This window comes from Cervus canadensis, chromosome 23, assembly GCF_019320065.1.
Source record: "Cervus canadensis isolate Bull #8, Minnesota chromosome 23, ASM1932006v1, whole genome shotgun sequence".
In the NCBI taxonomy this organism is placed as follows: domain Eukaryota; kingdom Metazoa; phylum Chordata; class Mammalia; order Artiodactyla; family Cervidae; genus Cervus; species Cervus canadensis.
Window position 1 is genome coordinate 39,147,178 of NC_057408.1, and position 15,761 is coordinate 39,162,938.

At 37.6% G+C, this 15,761-nt stretch overlaps 1 protein-coding gene across 1 annotated transcript in view; it reads left to right on the top strand.

The window, feature by feature from the left end:
* The window catches only part of CCDC178 (coiled-coil domain containing 178), a 369,825-nt gene that overhangs the window by 133,027 nt on the left and 221,037 nt on the right, over positions 1-15,761 (top strand). Inside the window, exons 16-17 of the mRNA XM_043444502.1 lie at positions 2,367-2,512; positions 5,950-6,109. Coding sequence (XP_043300437.1) covers positions 2,367-2,512; positions 5,950-6,109 — 306 coding nt within the window. The remainder of the gene's footprint in view (positions 1-2,366; positions 2,513-5,949; positions 6,110-15,761) is intronic.

Sequence of the window (15,761 nt, forward strand, 5' to 3'; positions counted from 1 at the left end):
CATGGAATTCTCCAGGCCAGAATGCTGGAGTGTGTAGCCTTTCCCTTCTCCAGGGGATCTTCCCAACCCAGGGATCAAACCCAGGTCTCCCACATTGCCAGTGGATTCTTTACCAGCTGAGCCACAAGGGAAGCCCAAGAATACTGGGGTGGGTAGCCTATCCCTTCTCCAGCGGATCTACCCGACCCAGGAATTGAACCAGGGTCTCCTGCATTGCAGGAAGATTCTCTACCAACTGAGCTATCAGGGAAACCCCATGTTGCCTATGAAAAGTGACAAATATACTTTTTGCTTTTCACTGCTGTCAACAGGAAGTGCACTGTCTCTTTCCTTTACTGTAAAATCTGCAGCACCGCCTTCAGCGTCACTGGATTGGTGGTCTAAGTTGTTGACACCGTTGCTTCTGAAATCTCAGTTTCCCATGAAAATCTCCATTTAGGATTTAAAGCGTGGGTTATGGAATCTGAACTGAAAGTCAGGAGTAGTAGAGAGCGTGCCAGACCCACAGTTGCCCATCGTCTCTGACTCGTTCCTCCTTATTTTTACCCATATTTGTGCCTTTTCACACTTTTTTTAGGTTTAATTTTCTCCTAGAAATAACAATATCTTAGGGGGTCCATTGAAGAATCCTCGTCAACTGGCTTGACTACATTCTGGTAGCAAACAAACAAACCCAAATTGTCTCAATTATTAGTGGAAAAATTCCAGAGCTTCCAGAAAAAAAATAAAAGAGTGAATGTTATGAAAATTCAAATACAGTACTCAGTGTTTCAAACCTTGGACAAAGAGAAGATTTTTATAGGAAAATAAGTATACAAGGTTAGCAATTCATTCTTCTTGAAACCTGTAAGAATAGAGAAAGAATTAGGAAGCATGTGAGGGGAAAATGGAAGAAAACAGGAGCAAGGGGAACAGCTGAGACTGGAATCCATTGCTAGAAGTTGGGCCAGATGTGGAGTCAGCAACCTTCATTGAGTTGATCACACAGTCAGGAAATCAGCCAGTCAGTGTAGACACCAACAGTTATGAAGGGGTCATGCAAAAATAGATGCCAAATCAAATCTCCAGTCTGGGATTATACTGGCCAGCCTTGGGGTAAATATGCTGGTATTAAACATTGACTTCTTTTTCTTAAACATCAGAACAATATATATTCATGCCTGCCTTCAGGGTACATGTTTGGTAACCATGTGCTGACATATTAAAAGACATGTCCTTCAGGTGTGCAGATGTGTGTGTGTGGGGGTGGAGTGGGGTGGGGGGTGAGGTGGTAGACAAGTTAGTGCAGAATAGAGAGGGAGAGAGAATAGATGGTTCTAACCCATCTTTTAGGAAACCTGATCAGATGTAACGCTCGAGGAAAGAACATAAACCTGAGTTGTTGCTTGCATTGATTAGAGGAAGAGCCTTCTGATAAAAGAGGAGAGTGAAAAAGTTTGCTTAAAACTCAGTGTTCAGAAAACTAAGATTATGGCATCTGGTCCCATCACTTCATGGAAAATAGATGGGGAAACAATGGAAACAGTGAGAAACTTTATTTTGGGGGGGCTCCAAAATCACTGCAGATGGTGACTGCAGCCAAGAAATTAAAAGACGCTCCTTGGAAGAAAAGTTATGACCAACCTAGACAGCATATTAAAAAGTAAAGACATTTCTTCACCAACAAAGGTCTGTCTAGTCAAAGCTATGGTTTGTCCAGTAGTCATGTATGGATGTGAGAGTTGAACTATAAAGAAAGCTGAGCACCGAAGAATTGATGTTTTTGAACTGTGGTGTTGGAGAAGACTCTTGAGAGTCCCTTGGACTGCAAGGAGATCCAACCAGTCCACCCTAAAGGAAATCAGTCCTGAATATTCATTGGAAGGACTGATGCTGGAGCTGAAACTCCAATACTTTGGCCACCTGATGCAAGAACAGACTCTTTGGAAAAGACCCTGATGCTGGGAAAGATTGAAGGCGAGAGGAGAAGGGAAAAAACAGAGTATGAGATGGTTGATGGCATCACTGACGCAACAGACATGAGTTTGAGTAAGCTCCAGGAGTTGGTGATAGACAGGGAAGCCTGGTGTGCTGCAGTCCATGGGGTCACAAAGAGTCAGACACGACTGAGCAACTGAACCGAACTGAACTGATTTGTTTGTTTTCCCAAATGCCTTTATTTTTAATTAAAGGAAAATTGCTTCACAATATTGTGTTGGCCTCTGCCATATATCAACATGTGTTAGCCATAGGTATATATGTGTCCCCTCCTTCTTTAACTACTGTTTGCTTTTAATTGTTCACATGGCCAAAAACCATTTGTGTTCCTAAATTGCAAGAACTTGAAACTTCTAGTATTTAAAATATTCCTGATTTTTTCCCCCCAGGATAAATGCTCACACATTTTTAGAGAAATAGAGACCACTAAAAGTAAAACAGTTATTTATCATTCAAAAATCATTCAACTGGATAAGAACTTAGAACAAAAAGAAAAAGAAAAGGCTGCTTTTGATCAGACACTTGACTATTTAAAGTAAGTACTTTAAATTTACCAAATTATTAAATACTATATCATTTATAAAAGAGATGTGATCAAATTCCCCTGTTTAAAATTTATTCCTGAAATGATATATATTTTCTGTCATGATCTGGTGTGAAATATACAGGTGATATTTTATAATTTTTGTCTAAACACATTATCATAAATTGGTTTCATTTTTTGTTGCTCCTCTGGGCTTATTCTTATTTAAATAACTGCTAATGTTTCTCCTTTTCCAAGCATAAGAACTTTTATTCGTTATGAAATTCATAATCTCTTCCACTAATTTTAGTATTTCTAGTATATGAAATGGTTAATAATATATGTCTTTTTTTCACCCAACCTTTTTGATAACATTTTTGAGGTAAAAATGTAGAAATAAATATTGTATAAAAACTTCATGTAATTTATTTACATTAATTATCTTAAAAATCTTCTTGTACATTCCCCTTGTTAGTCTGAGGCATACCTGACAAAAGCCTTTCCCTTTGAAAATGATCATGCTTTAAGACTTACTGTATCCATAGACCTGCCCTCCCCACTTGGAAACTACATACTCTTCCTTTACTCCTCTTGGTTCTTATTTTCTATTTTATAACAATTGAGAACAGAATTTGGAATTTTCATTGGGCACATTTAAGAATGATGATTTGATTTAAATACATTTGCTAATATACCATTAGCAAATCATAACACTTGAGGGATAAAATATCAGAAAAACATTATTCACAGTCTAATATACTATGTATTAATATTTTAATGGAGTCAAGTCAATGAGCTCCACAGGATTTGTTTAGCTATTACCACAGGGTAAAAGCTTATTTTCAAAATAATCATACAGCTTTATCTGAAAATTCCTGGGTCATATTCAGAATATCAGGTAAGAAAGCAAGGAGACATTTTCTTTGAAAGATATTTATCCGTGTCATTTACTATCTTTAAAAATATTTGGGGCTTAAAGGGAAAAGCCTGAAATTATATAATTTACACTAAACTTGCAAAGATGTTATAGGGGAGCTGCTGATGAATTTTTTTTTCATCAAGATTCTTACCATTTCAACTCTTACGTTTCCTTCCATCCTGTACCTAGATTATATTGCCTTAAAGCAAGAATGGGCACCAAGTTTCAATGAATCAATTCCCTCCCTAAACTTGACTAAACTCTGCCTTTACCTCGGAAGAGGAGAAAAAGAATAGTGTGTCATTTACAAATCTATTAATTAACAGTGATGGCAGTGTCAAATAAGACTTAGAGCTAACATTGATTGACTTCCTAGTGTGCCGGGTATTTTGTAAGGGCAATCTAAGCACCTGTCTCATCCAGTTCTCACAGTAAATTCTTATATCATAACATTCATACATATCATAGCATTCACACATGAATATGAATATTGTAACATTCACACATGAATGCTGAAGGAACAGGCTCAGGGGAATCACATGATGAAGACTGCAGCACTAATTTGCAGTGGAACTCCTCCAGTGTAGGTTTGTCCTGTTCCAAACTGTATGCTGTTCTGATGGTGCGAATTGACTCCTAAACTAGGACTGGAACGGAAGATTACTGCAGATTAACTGTGTTAGGAATAATCTACTGATTCTTTCGCCTAGTGTCAATGTCGCTATTAGTGAATACTTCCACAGGACGTCACAGAAGAGTTATGGATGTTGTTAGTATGAGTGATGAAGTGGAAAAACCAGGGGTGAGATAGATGAAAGGGGAGGCCTTTATTCCATTTAAAAGAAGAGGCACCCGTCTAAAACATGTGGCCAGAGTCATGTTTTCAAATTTGCTAATAACAGCCAGCATAGAGAAAGAAGGGGAAAAAAAAAGAGTATTTTGTGTTGAGCTGCTGAATCAAATACAGCTAGTCAGAACTGGATTTGAGTTCTGGGTCTGTCATTTATTAATTAGCTTGTACAAGCTTAGTATACTGAAGTTTAGGTTTTTCATCTGTAAATGGCCATAATAATTATCCTTTCATGGGGTGGTTGTTGTGTTAAATGAGATATTATATTCAAAGTACTTTACCATTTTAGACCCTCAAAATTTTTAGTCCTGCTGCCTTTATAGCTAACTGTGAAAATGATTCAATTTTCCATACCAGTAGAGATGAAAACGAATGTGGGCAACATAAGACAGTGCTGAGCTTTTGCAACTCTGCTTATTCTGAATTCTGGGTTACTGATCAACTCTGGCAGTTATTTCTAAAATACATTTACTTTTGCAGCATTGTTTTAACCACTTTTTAATGATTTTTTTCTACTAGTATAGTTCCTATATATAACTGATTTCACCATAAAAAATAATTTTACCTTTGAGTCAGGATGTACTTAATTGCAAATAACAAAATACATAGGGGCAGTGGCTCAGCTGGTATAGAGTCTGCCTGCAATGTGGCAGACCCGAGTTCTATCCCTGGGTAGGGAAGATCCCTGGAGGAGGAAATGGCTACCCACTTCAGTATTCTTGCCTGGAGAGGTCCATGGACAGAGGAGCCTGGCAGGCTACAGTTCATGGGGTTGCAAAGAGTCGGACAGGACTAAGTAACTAACACTTTCTCTTTCACATATACACTACACACACACACACACACACACAAGCTTAAATAATAAGGAAGTTAATTATTTTACATAAGAAGAGGCCTCTAGTTAGGGTAAGCTACAAGATTAGTTGATTCATCAGCTCAACACAAGTACTCATTTTTGTGTTTCTTTCTCTCTGCTATGACTGTTGTCAGTAAATTTGAAAACAAGAGCCCTTGTTCACATTTAGTGAATGTGTGAGTGCCTTTTATATGGAATTCGGCTCTTGCCTTTCATCTTATTGCACTATCTATCTATCTATCTATATTTTTATTTTTTTAATTTTTTTAATTTTTTTTAAAGTCTCTCAGTCATGTCTGACTCCTTGTGACCCCATAGACTATGTAGTCCATGGAATTCTCTAGGCCAGAATACTGGAGTGAGTAGCCTTTCCCTTTTTCAGGGGATCTTCCCAACCCAGGGATTGAACCTAGGTCTCCCTCATTGCAGTCAGATTCTTTACCAACTGAGCTATTAGAGAAGCTCCAATATATATCTTAACTGGTGAATAATTAGCCTCATGTTGGTTGGTTTAATCTGATCAGACTGCACCCTTGGAGTTATGTGCTGTGTGGAGGGGAGTTCTTTTGGAATGACAACAAAACAGAGGTGCACTGGGTAAGCAGCCAAGAGAATCCACTGAATCTCCAGAAATTGTCTTCCACCTGGATCATTTAGATGTATGTCATGGGTACAGACCTATGGAAAGGACCAGGGAATTTTTCCATAGAAATTCAGTTCTAAGACTTTTCAGTGTTGCGTATTTTTAACTGTATTATAAATACATGTTAGAAAATTAAATGTGAATTGAATAGTGGCCAATGCAACTCTTTCTTTCTTCATAGTGACCAGTTTATAACCTTGAGAGAGAAAAAGGAACATGCACAAGCTGTATTTGATCATCTTGTAAATGAGAAAAAAGCCTGTGAAGAGAGAATCTATGAGGAAGAACAGAGATACAGAACGTTATTTAACATGAGGCAAAACACTCTGGCCAGTATTAAGGTGAGTATTATATTGGGGCCATTTTAGAATGAAGGAAATGTAGTGATAGTCACATTAACACCTAGTTTGAGGCACTCATCTTTCATCCTGAAGTAGGAAAGATGTTTAGATTTTTAAAATAAATATGTTAGCATGATGAGCATGCAACTTTTCTTTTTTATTTCATTTACTATAAGTAACTATAATATATTCATAGAGCATATGAATGCTGTATACATTCTTTTCAGTGCATTTTATGTGCCCTCTCATTTTGTCACTGTACTTCCTTTTATTCTGAAGTTTACTGATGGCAGGTTATATTTATTCCAGAGCCATTTTTGTGTTTCTACTGGGAGATATGAAAACAGTTAATTTTGTTTCTGAATAAACATACTTTGAATGTTTACCAGCCACTTCTTTTTTTAAAAATAAAATGAGGATATTTCATGTTCTTTTCCTTTAAAAAAATCTTACATATGGTTTAATTGAACTGTAAACTAGTCAGATAAAAGGTCATATGATAAAATGTGTTTTTCTAGATCTGAAGTTTTAAGTTTAATTAAGCTACCCATATTAAATTTTTGATATAAAATATCAGATATACCTTTAGTTAAGTGATTCACATCCCATTTTACATTTCATAATAATTTTTGTTGCATTTAATTAAAATAATAAATACCGTGTTTTTTAAAAATAAATGTTACTATTATTTGAAACAAAGTGGAAATTAAAAAAATAAACAACTCTATTGTTTTTATTAAAACTATTTCCTGCAAAACTTCATAAAAATTATATGTAATATCATAATATATTTTTATTAAATATTTTTGACCCTGATATATATTAAATTATGATATACATTTTCTATATACTCAATTACTTTTTTTCCATTTTAATATTTCAAAGATACTGCTAATATATTTTCACAGAGATTATTTGGAAAAATATGCGCCAAATAGACATGCATGTGAGTGAATGAGCATACCATCTATAATGCTATTGCTGTGATTCCCTCCTATAAGAAAATCACTAGTAAAAGAATAATCATTTTATTAATCATGGTGCCTCATAACACCATTTTTCCATTTTAAATGTGGCCGTTGCATAGAAAAAGATATGTTGGTTTCCTGTTTATTTTTTTTTTTTCATCTTAAAAATGTGAAAATAATTGGTGCCATCTAGCGGCAGGCAACAAGTGCTGCCTCCTCTTGGAGGAGTTCCTGGGAATTGGATGGACTGGGGAAGCTTAAGCTCAGACTCAGCTCTCAAAACAAGAAGGTTTAAGTGCTTACTGACTTAAGCATCATTCCCCAACTCATATTTTGTCACAGCAGTGGAAGTATTCGTTTGAATTCTACCACATTATCCAATTGTACTGGTGCTGAGGACACAGTGGGATCCCGATAATCATTTATTGATTGACATTTCAGCGCTTACATGGAATGATAGTAATTAGTGAAATGCCAAATCATTTTAGCCCGAGAGAGAGATGAATGAAAAATCCTGTACAAGCAACCTCTCAGTAATTAAAAGCTGTGTTTCTTTTCGTTCGGACACTGTCTCTGCTTTTCCATTCTGAAGTATACCTACCCCCAGCCATTTGGGAACATCACATAATCTTGTTTGTTTCTGAGCTCCGATCTCTGTCTGAACTTGCTTTGTTCATCCATTTTTACTTTTTTGTTGTTTTAATCCTGCTATAGTGTGTGTTTTCATAAGGACAGGAAACTTTCTGCCACATTCTTCTCTGTATCTTAAAAGCTCAGAACTATGCCTGGCACAAGAGAGGTGCTAAGATCCTCATTGGATGGCTGAATGAATTAAATGGATGAACATATGCTTTGCGGGGGATAGTTTCACTGTCCACATGCATGATGATGGCTAAAAGCAGGAACATTTCAGAGATACTTTCCATACTACACCAGACTGATACTTCAGCAAATACTCATACTCAATGCTGTATGCAGAAACTGAATCTCTCTCTCTCTCTCCCATCCTTTCTCCTTGATAATATTCAATACAGAAGAAATTTGTCATCTCTTCTCTTCCCTCTAGGTGACAATGGTTAAACTGTTTCTAGTAATTAGAAAGGATTCTGCTGAAGGTGTCAGTAATGCTTTTCAAATAACCTTTAATTCATATGAAATTGTCTCTTATCAGCACTTGGATAGTTCTTTCTTGTGTATTCACCTTATATGGTCAGAAGAGTAGAGTTTGAACATGAGAAACTTAGAGATTGATATAGCTTATCATTAGTGACACTATCTATGATTGTGATCAGTTATTGGTGTTAAAGGTGCTTCCCTGCTGGCTCAGTTGGTAAAGAATCTGCCTGCAATGCAGGACACCTGGATTCAATTGCTGAGCTGGGAAGATCCCCTGGAGGAGGGCATGGTGGCCCACTCCAGTATTCTTGCCTAGAGAATCCCCATGGACAGAGGAGCCTGGCAGGCTGCAGTCCACGGGGTCACAAAGAGTTGGACACAACTGAGTGACTAAGCACATTGGTGTTAAAGAGTGGAAAGACAATATACTCCCTCATAGAAAACATAGTCTCACCCCTGTTTAGAAATTCGATGAATTTAAAAATTATAAATATAATGTAAAGCATTCCAGGAAAGAAACAAGCATTATTAGACATCATTATAAATATGGTGTTACTAATCTGAGGTGTCCCTGCTGGACAAAAGAATTGATCACTATTATGGGCCATTTAAGGAATTGCTTATTTAAAACACTTTATGAAAGCCACAGTGGAATTAACTGAGGATGTGAGAAAACACACCGAGAATCAGAAATATAAACAGCTAATAAAATAAGAAAAATATACATAAACCTCTGAGAGCATACAGTGAGGTTCTAGAGCTAAATTCAGCCTTTCTCAGTTAGCAATTCCATATCAGATATCTTTAAATGATAGATTTCTTGAATATCATTGAGTTTTTACTAACTGCCTATAATTTACAAATGCAGATTGCTTAAGATTAAGATTTATTTATCACATATTCATCAGAGTACTATAGCTACAGCTACTGATCTTCCTCTTTGCTTCTGGAAAGATCCAAACAAAACTGGAATTTAAAGCATTTTAATTTATCATGAGTCATCCTCAGAAGTCCCACTGTCTTTTCTGCATCAGTGCCTTTTTTTGGTGTTGGTTCAGTAGTCTTGCTCTCTCTCTATAATTTAGGGTATGATATGAGGGGTACAGTGAACTACAGTGAATCTGTGGCAGACTTGAGCAAATTCCAGATTGAATTCTAGCAGGGACAGCCTCCCAATACTTTGTATGGTTTATTAGCTTTTCTTTTGCTTCATATTTCCCATTCTCAGAAAATACCACTTCCTTTGTCTATTTCTGTTTCAGGTTCAGCTAATAAGTCATTTCTTAACTCTTTCATATGATAAGTTCTTAGGTTGATAGAGAGGCAGTGATTCCGTAACTTATTGGACAGCCAGATACAGAAACAGTAAAAATCAGAAACAAATTTTTTCTGAGATCAATTTAAAGATTATACAATTTTAAAAAATATTCTCCTGTTGATCATTTACCATTTCTTCATTCATGTGACCAGTTTATGAGTGCAAATGAAAACCACTCTGAGATATCACCTCACATTTATCAGAATGACTTTTATGAAAAACGCAAGAGATAAGTTTTGGTCAGGTTGTGGAGAGAAGGGCACGTTTATACATTGTTGATGGGAGTCCAAACTGGCACAGCCATGCTTGAAAACAGCATGGAGATTCCTCAAAAAGTTGAAAGTAGAAATACCCTATGTCCAGAAATCCCACTTCTCTAATTATATTAGAAGGAAACAAAATCAGTATCTTGAAGAGCTATCTATACTACCAAGTTCATGGGAGCATCATTCATGATAGCCAAGTTGAGAAAATAATAGTGTCTGTTAGTGGATAAGTGGATAAAGGAAATGTGAGAAAAATATTTATATGTGTACATACAGTGAATGCTATTCAGCAATGAGAAAGAAGGAAATCCAGCCATTTGCAACAAGATAGCTGAGCCTAGAGGACACTCTGCTAAGTGAAATAAGCCAGACAGAGAAAGATAAATACTGGGTGATTTTACTATTTGTGGAATATTAAAAAATAAGAGTTGAACTCATAGAAACAGAGGAGGATGATGGTTAGCAGAGGTAAGGGGAAGGGTGAAATGGCAGAGATGCTGGTCAAAAATACAAGATCAGTAAGTTCTGAGGATGATGTATAGAATGGTGATTATGATTAACCCTCTTTTGTATACTTGGAATTTATTGAGACAGTAGATCTTAAGCTTTCTTATCATATGCACACATACAAAGATAGCTACAAGGTGATGGATGTGTTAATGATTGTGGTAATCATTTCACAATATACATATATCAAATCATAACATTGTATATTTTAAGTGTATATAATTTTATCACTTATACTTCAGTAAAATAAGGAAAAATTATTTTTTCTTAACTTTTATTTAATTTGTATGGAGTTATCAAATATTTATATGATCAAGGCCACTTTTCCCCTCATAGGTAATGTGTGAGCAAATAAATTAATGAAATGTTTTGTTGTTGTTGGGTAGTTGCTAAGCCATGTCCGACTCTTTTGAGACCCCATGGACTGTAGCTCACCAGGCTCCTTGTCCATGGGGATTCTCCAAGCAAGAATACTGGAGTGGGTTGCCATTTCCTCCTCCAATAAAATGTTTAGTTCAAACTAATTATGTTTTTTGTGACATAAAATTTCCTGTATTTCAGTCTACTTGAATGTTGCTGTCTATTGGTAGTATGTTCAAATTTCCTTCAGGAATTAATTTGTGAGTTTTACTTAATTTGTAGGTCATATTTTTCAGTGTATATAGACTCATAACTGTTAAATGATCAATTTGGTCATAATACTTTTTATGTAATCACAGTTCTCTCCCATGTATTGTGTTAAAGTTAATATTCTCAACCTTTGCTCTTCTCATTAGACTAATCTAATCCATATAGTCAAGGCTATGGTTTTTCCAGTGGTCATATATGGATGTGAGAGTTGGATTGTGAAGAAAGCTGAGGGCCGAAAAATTGATGCTTTTGAACTGTGGTGTTGGAGAAGACTCTTGAGAGTCCCTTGGACTGCAAGGAGATCCAACCAGTCCATCCTAAAGGAAATGCATTGGAAGGACTGATGCTGAAGCTGAAGCTCCAATACTTTGACCACCTGATGCAAAGAACTGGCTCATTAGACAAGACCCTGATATTGGGAAAGATTGAAGGTGGGAGAGAAGGGGATGACAGAGGATGAGATGGTTGGATGGCATCATCGACTCAATGGACATGAGTTTGGGTAAGCTCCGGGAGTCGGTTATGGACAGGGAGGCCTTGTGTGCTACAGTCCATGGGGTCGCAAAGAGTTGGACAAGACTGAGTGACTGAACTGAACTGAATTTTGCATTTTACTATCAACTATTGTGGCTTATTTTTTAGACATGCATTTGTAACCTTTTTAGCACAATACTTAGGATAATTTTGCTTTTTCAATTTATTCTGGTTTAGTAATTAATTTATATGATAGTTTTTTTTATTCTTGCTTCTATCAACTTGTTTAATGCTTTCTGTGTTGACATTACCTTTCTATTTTGTCATTATTCCTTTTTTGGTATATTGAATGCCATGGTTTGATTTTTTTTTTTTTTTTGCCTTTAATAATATAATATGGAGCCAGTCTACATTTAGTTATATCGTTGTTGTTCGGTCGCTAAGTCTTGTCTGACTCTTTGTGACCCCGTGGACTGCAGCACACCAGGCTTCCCTGTCCTTCACTGTCTCCTGGAGTTTGCTCAACTCATGTCCGTTGAGTTGGTAATGCTATCTAACTATCTTATCCTCTCTTGCTTCCTTCCCTTCCTGCCCTCAATCTTTCCCAGCATTTTGGTCTTTTCCAGTGAGTAGGCTCTTCCTATCAGGTGGCCAAAGTATTGGAGCTTCAGCTTTAATATCAGTGCTTGCAGTGAATATTCAGGGTTGATTTCCTTTAGGATTGACGATTTGATCTCCTTGCTATGCAAGGGACTCTCAAGAGCCTTCCCCAGCACCACAATTCTAAATTCTTCGCTGCTCAGCATTCTTTATGGTCCAACTCTGACATCCGTGCATGAATACTGGAAAAACCGTAGCTTTCACTATACAGACTTTTCCAGCAAAGTGATGTCTCTGCTTTTTAATACGCTGTCTAGTTTTGTCATAGCTTTCTTCCAAGGAGCAAGCGTCTTTGAATTTCGTGGATGCAGTCACTCTTTGACTTCCTTGGTGGCTCAGATGGTAAAGAATCTGCCAGCCATGCAGGAGACTGACATTCTATCCCTGGGTCAGGAAGATCCTGTGGAGAAGGGAATAGCCGACTACCCACTCCAGTATTCTTGCCTGGAGAATCCCATGGACAGAGGATCCAGGGGAGCTATAGTCCATAGGGTCACAAAGAGTTGGACACAACTGAGCAACTAACACTTTCACTTTAAGTATATTATTATTTCAAATTTGCATCTAAATGTCCTCTAATGTTAGTAATGCTGATAAACAATGAGAGATAAAGCTGAGAATGTAGGTGTGGGATGTGACATGAAGACCCAGCTGAAAAGTTTACACGTAATTTGTAAAGCAGTGGGAGAGATGAAGAATTTTTGTGGAGTGCAATGTGCTTAGACATAGGCTGTAGCAAGATCAATTCAAAAGCATTTTGTAGGATAACATGAAAAGAAATGAGTCACAAGTTGGCAGTATCAGTTACCAAAAAGTGCATTTATACTCAGAGAGAAGAGATAAGACACTGATGGATCAGGAACAAGGATTATAGACTTAACAATGACTGACATCAAAGTGGATGTGATATGCAAATAAAGGAGCAGACTATAGAGGAGGTGGAATGGTATTGGTTGACTTGAAAAAATATGGTAGCATTTATAGGAAAAAGAACTTTTTGATAATTGGCTTGCTAAGAAGATGATCTGCTTTGGACAGTGGATACTATGCAAGTAAAAACTGAGGGAAGAGTTGAAATGGAGAAGGTTGGGGAGTCAACTATCAACCCATGTTGATAGTTGAAGACGTGACAGCTTATGAAACCTTTGACGAGAAGTATTAGAGAGTGCGTGCTAAGTCATTTCTGTCGTATCCCACTCTTTGCAACCCAGTGGACTGTAGCCCGCCAGGCTCCTCTGTCCATAGGATTTTCCAGGCAAGAATACTGGAGTGGGTTGCTGTGCCCTCTTCCAGGGGATCTTCCCAACCCAGGGATCAAACCCAGGGCTCAAACCCACGTCTCATATGTCTTCTGCTTTGGCAGGCGGGTTCTTTACCACTAGTACCACCTGTGTTAGAGAGTATCTGATGATAAAACGCGGATGTGCAGGTTGTCATATTATTATCTGTCTGGGGCTCTGCAACCCAACTAGAGCCCACTACTCAGAACACAAAGCCTGTCCTTCCAGTCCAAATGCACTAGCCTCAGTCACGAGGTCAGAATTTCACTTCCGCAGGGATCAACAGTGCCAAACTTTGACAAAATGTTGGGTTACACATTCTTAATTTGGCTATTAGGGAAACACCAGTGGTAGAAAGAGTGACATCAGTAGATTGATAAAGACAGGAGATTAAATGTAGAAGTGAAAGTAGAAGGAACATTGAAAGAAGCTAGAGAAGTCAGTTCTAGAATACTCTTTCAAGAGTTTTGCTAATGAAGGAACTTCTATATCTCTATTTGCTTGCAAATTGTCCCAGGTATGTTTTCCAGCAAAAGATAAAGAGACAAAATTGGGGGAAAGATTGTATTGAGTGCTGCTTTCTAAGTCACTTCGGTCACGTCTGACTCTTTGTAACGCCATGGACTATAGCCCACCAGGCTTCTCTGTCCATGGGATTCTCCAGGCAAAAATACTGGAGTGGGTAACCATGCCCTCCTCCAGAGGGTTTTCTCAACCCAGGGATTGAAGCTGCATTTCTCATGTCTCCTGCATTGGCAGGTGGGTGTTTTACCACGAGTGCCGCCTGGGTAAACGTGGTGCTTGACATGTCATATAATGCATTTTTGCTTAAATGTTTGGTTCCCATTCCAATTTGTGATGTCTTTGAGGAAGAGAATAATGCCTCACTCATTGGAGCTCTTTCAGAGTCCATCACAACTTCTAGGACAGAAAAAGAATTCAATATTCACTGAATGGAATTTCAAATAAAGTGATGTGACTCCTGAAAGAATCAGTGAAAGAGTGACATTTGTATTTCAGTTTACTATGGAAAAGAAGAAGGACATGGCTATTCCTTCATTCATCCATCTATCCATTTAATTATCCATTTTGAAGTCATGTACTGAGAATCAGAATCTGGGTGAGATTCTGAACATGATGAATATAGGATATTCAGCTACTCTGTCTCACCAGCTCATTTAGCTTCACAGAGTAGTGATGAAGAAACAGATACAAGTTAAGTTAAAATAAGGTACAACAACTGCTTTTCTTGAATTAAGCATAGAATTCTCTGGAACCCAGGAAGAAGACCTCAAAGGAAATCTGAGAAAGCTTGCTATGATGATAGTAGTAGAGCTGAATCTTGGAGAGTGGGAGCAAGTTAGCTGAGGAAAGAATACTTAAAGTAGTGAAAACAATAGGAGGAAAGGCTCATGTCAAATATGATCAGGCATTTAGGGAATTGGAGGTGTAATGCATTATGTTTGGCAAATCTTTGATAAGAAGAGTAAACAAAGCTACCATAGCAGCTGAGGAAAATCCCACTAAAATTAACAGAGATTTCCACAGGTCTGCCATTGCACACGGCATGGGGTTAACGGGTCAGCGGTAGACTGAGACATTTGATTCCCATCGGCAGTGAAGAGTTGGCAAGGGCCTGAGGTGCTGAGACTGGGCTCTAAAGACTGTCATCGAAGAGTCTTGTCCCTATACCCCAACATGGTGAGGCACACATTTCTTTTTCTTTGTATTCCATGACGTATAGTAGTGATTGGCAGTCAATGATTGCATGTAGTCAGTTGGAGAGGAATGAATGATTTGGATGCAGTGGTGTGTGCTAAATCACTTCCGTTATGTCTGACTTTGTGATACCCTATGAATTGTAGCCCTCCAGGCTCCTCTGTCCATGGGATTCTCCAGGCAAGAATGCTGGAGTGGGTTGTCATTTCCTTCTCAGGGGATTTTCCTGACCCAGGGGTCAAACCTGCGTCTCCTTCTTAGCAGGTGGATTCTTTACCCCTGAGCTACCAGGGAAGAACTTGATGCTTATTTGGCCAGATAGTGAGGAAAATGATAGACATATGTGTTGCTTATTGACAACAGAATGGTTAGTGGTGTCAGAATCTAAAGTAATAGAGTATGGACTTAAGAAAAGGCTTGAAACTGAATTAAACCCAATTTGAGATACATTTGGAGGAGTTACCTGGAGTCCAGTGTCTGAGTTCATGTAAGAATCTCGAACCGAAGGAATAAGAGTTTGAATGGTAATATTATTCTGAGAACTATGAGTATATATATATAATCAGAAACTTCAGAAAATCTTTAATATAAAGGAGGATAGAGAAGAAAATGGATCTTGGGTTGGGTGATTATGAATATGGAAAAGGTAGCAACAATGGAGAAGCAAAAGTCTGAGAGACTGTAGTCAGAAAATAATGGTACCATTCTACATGA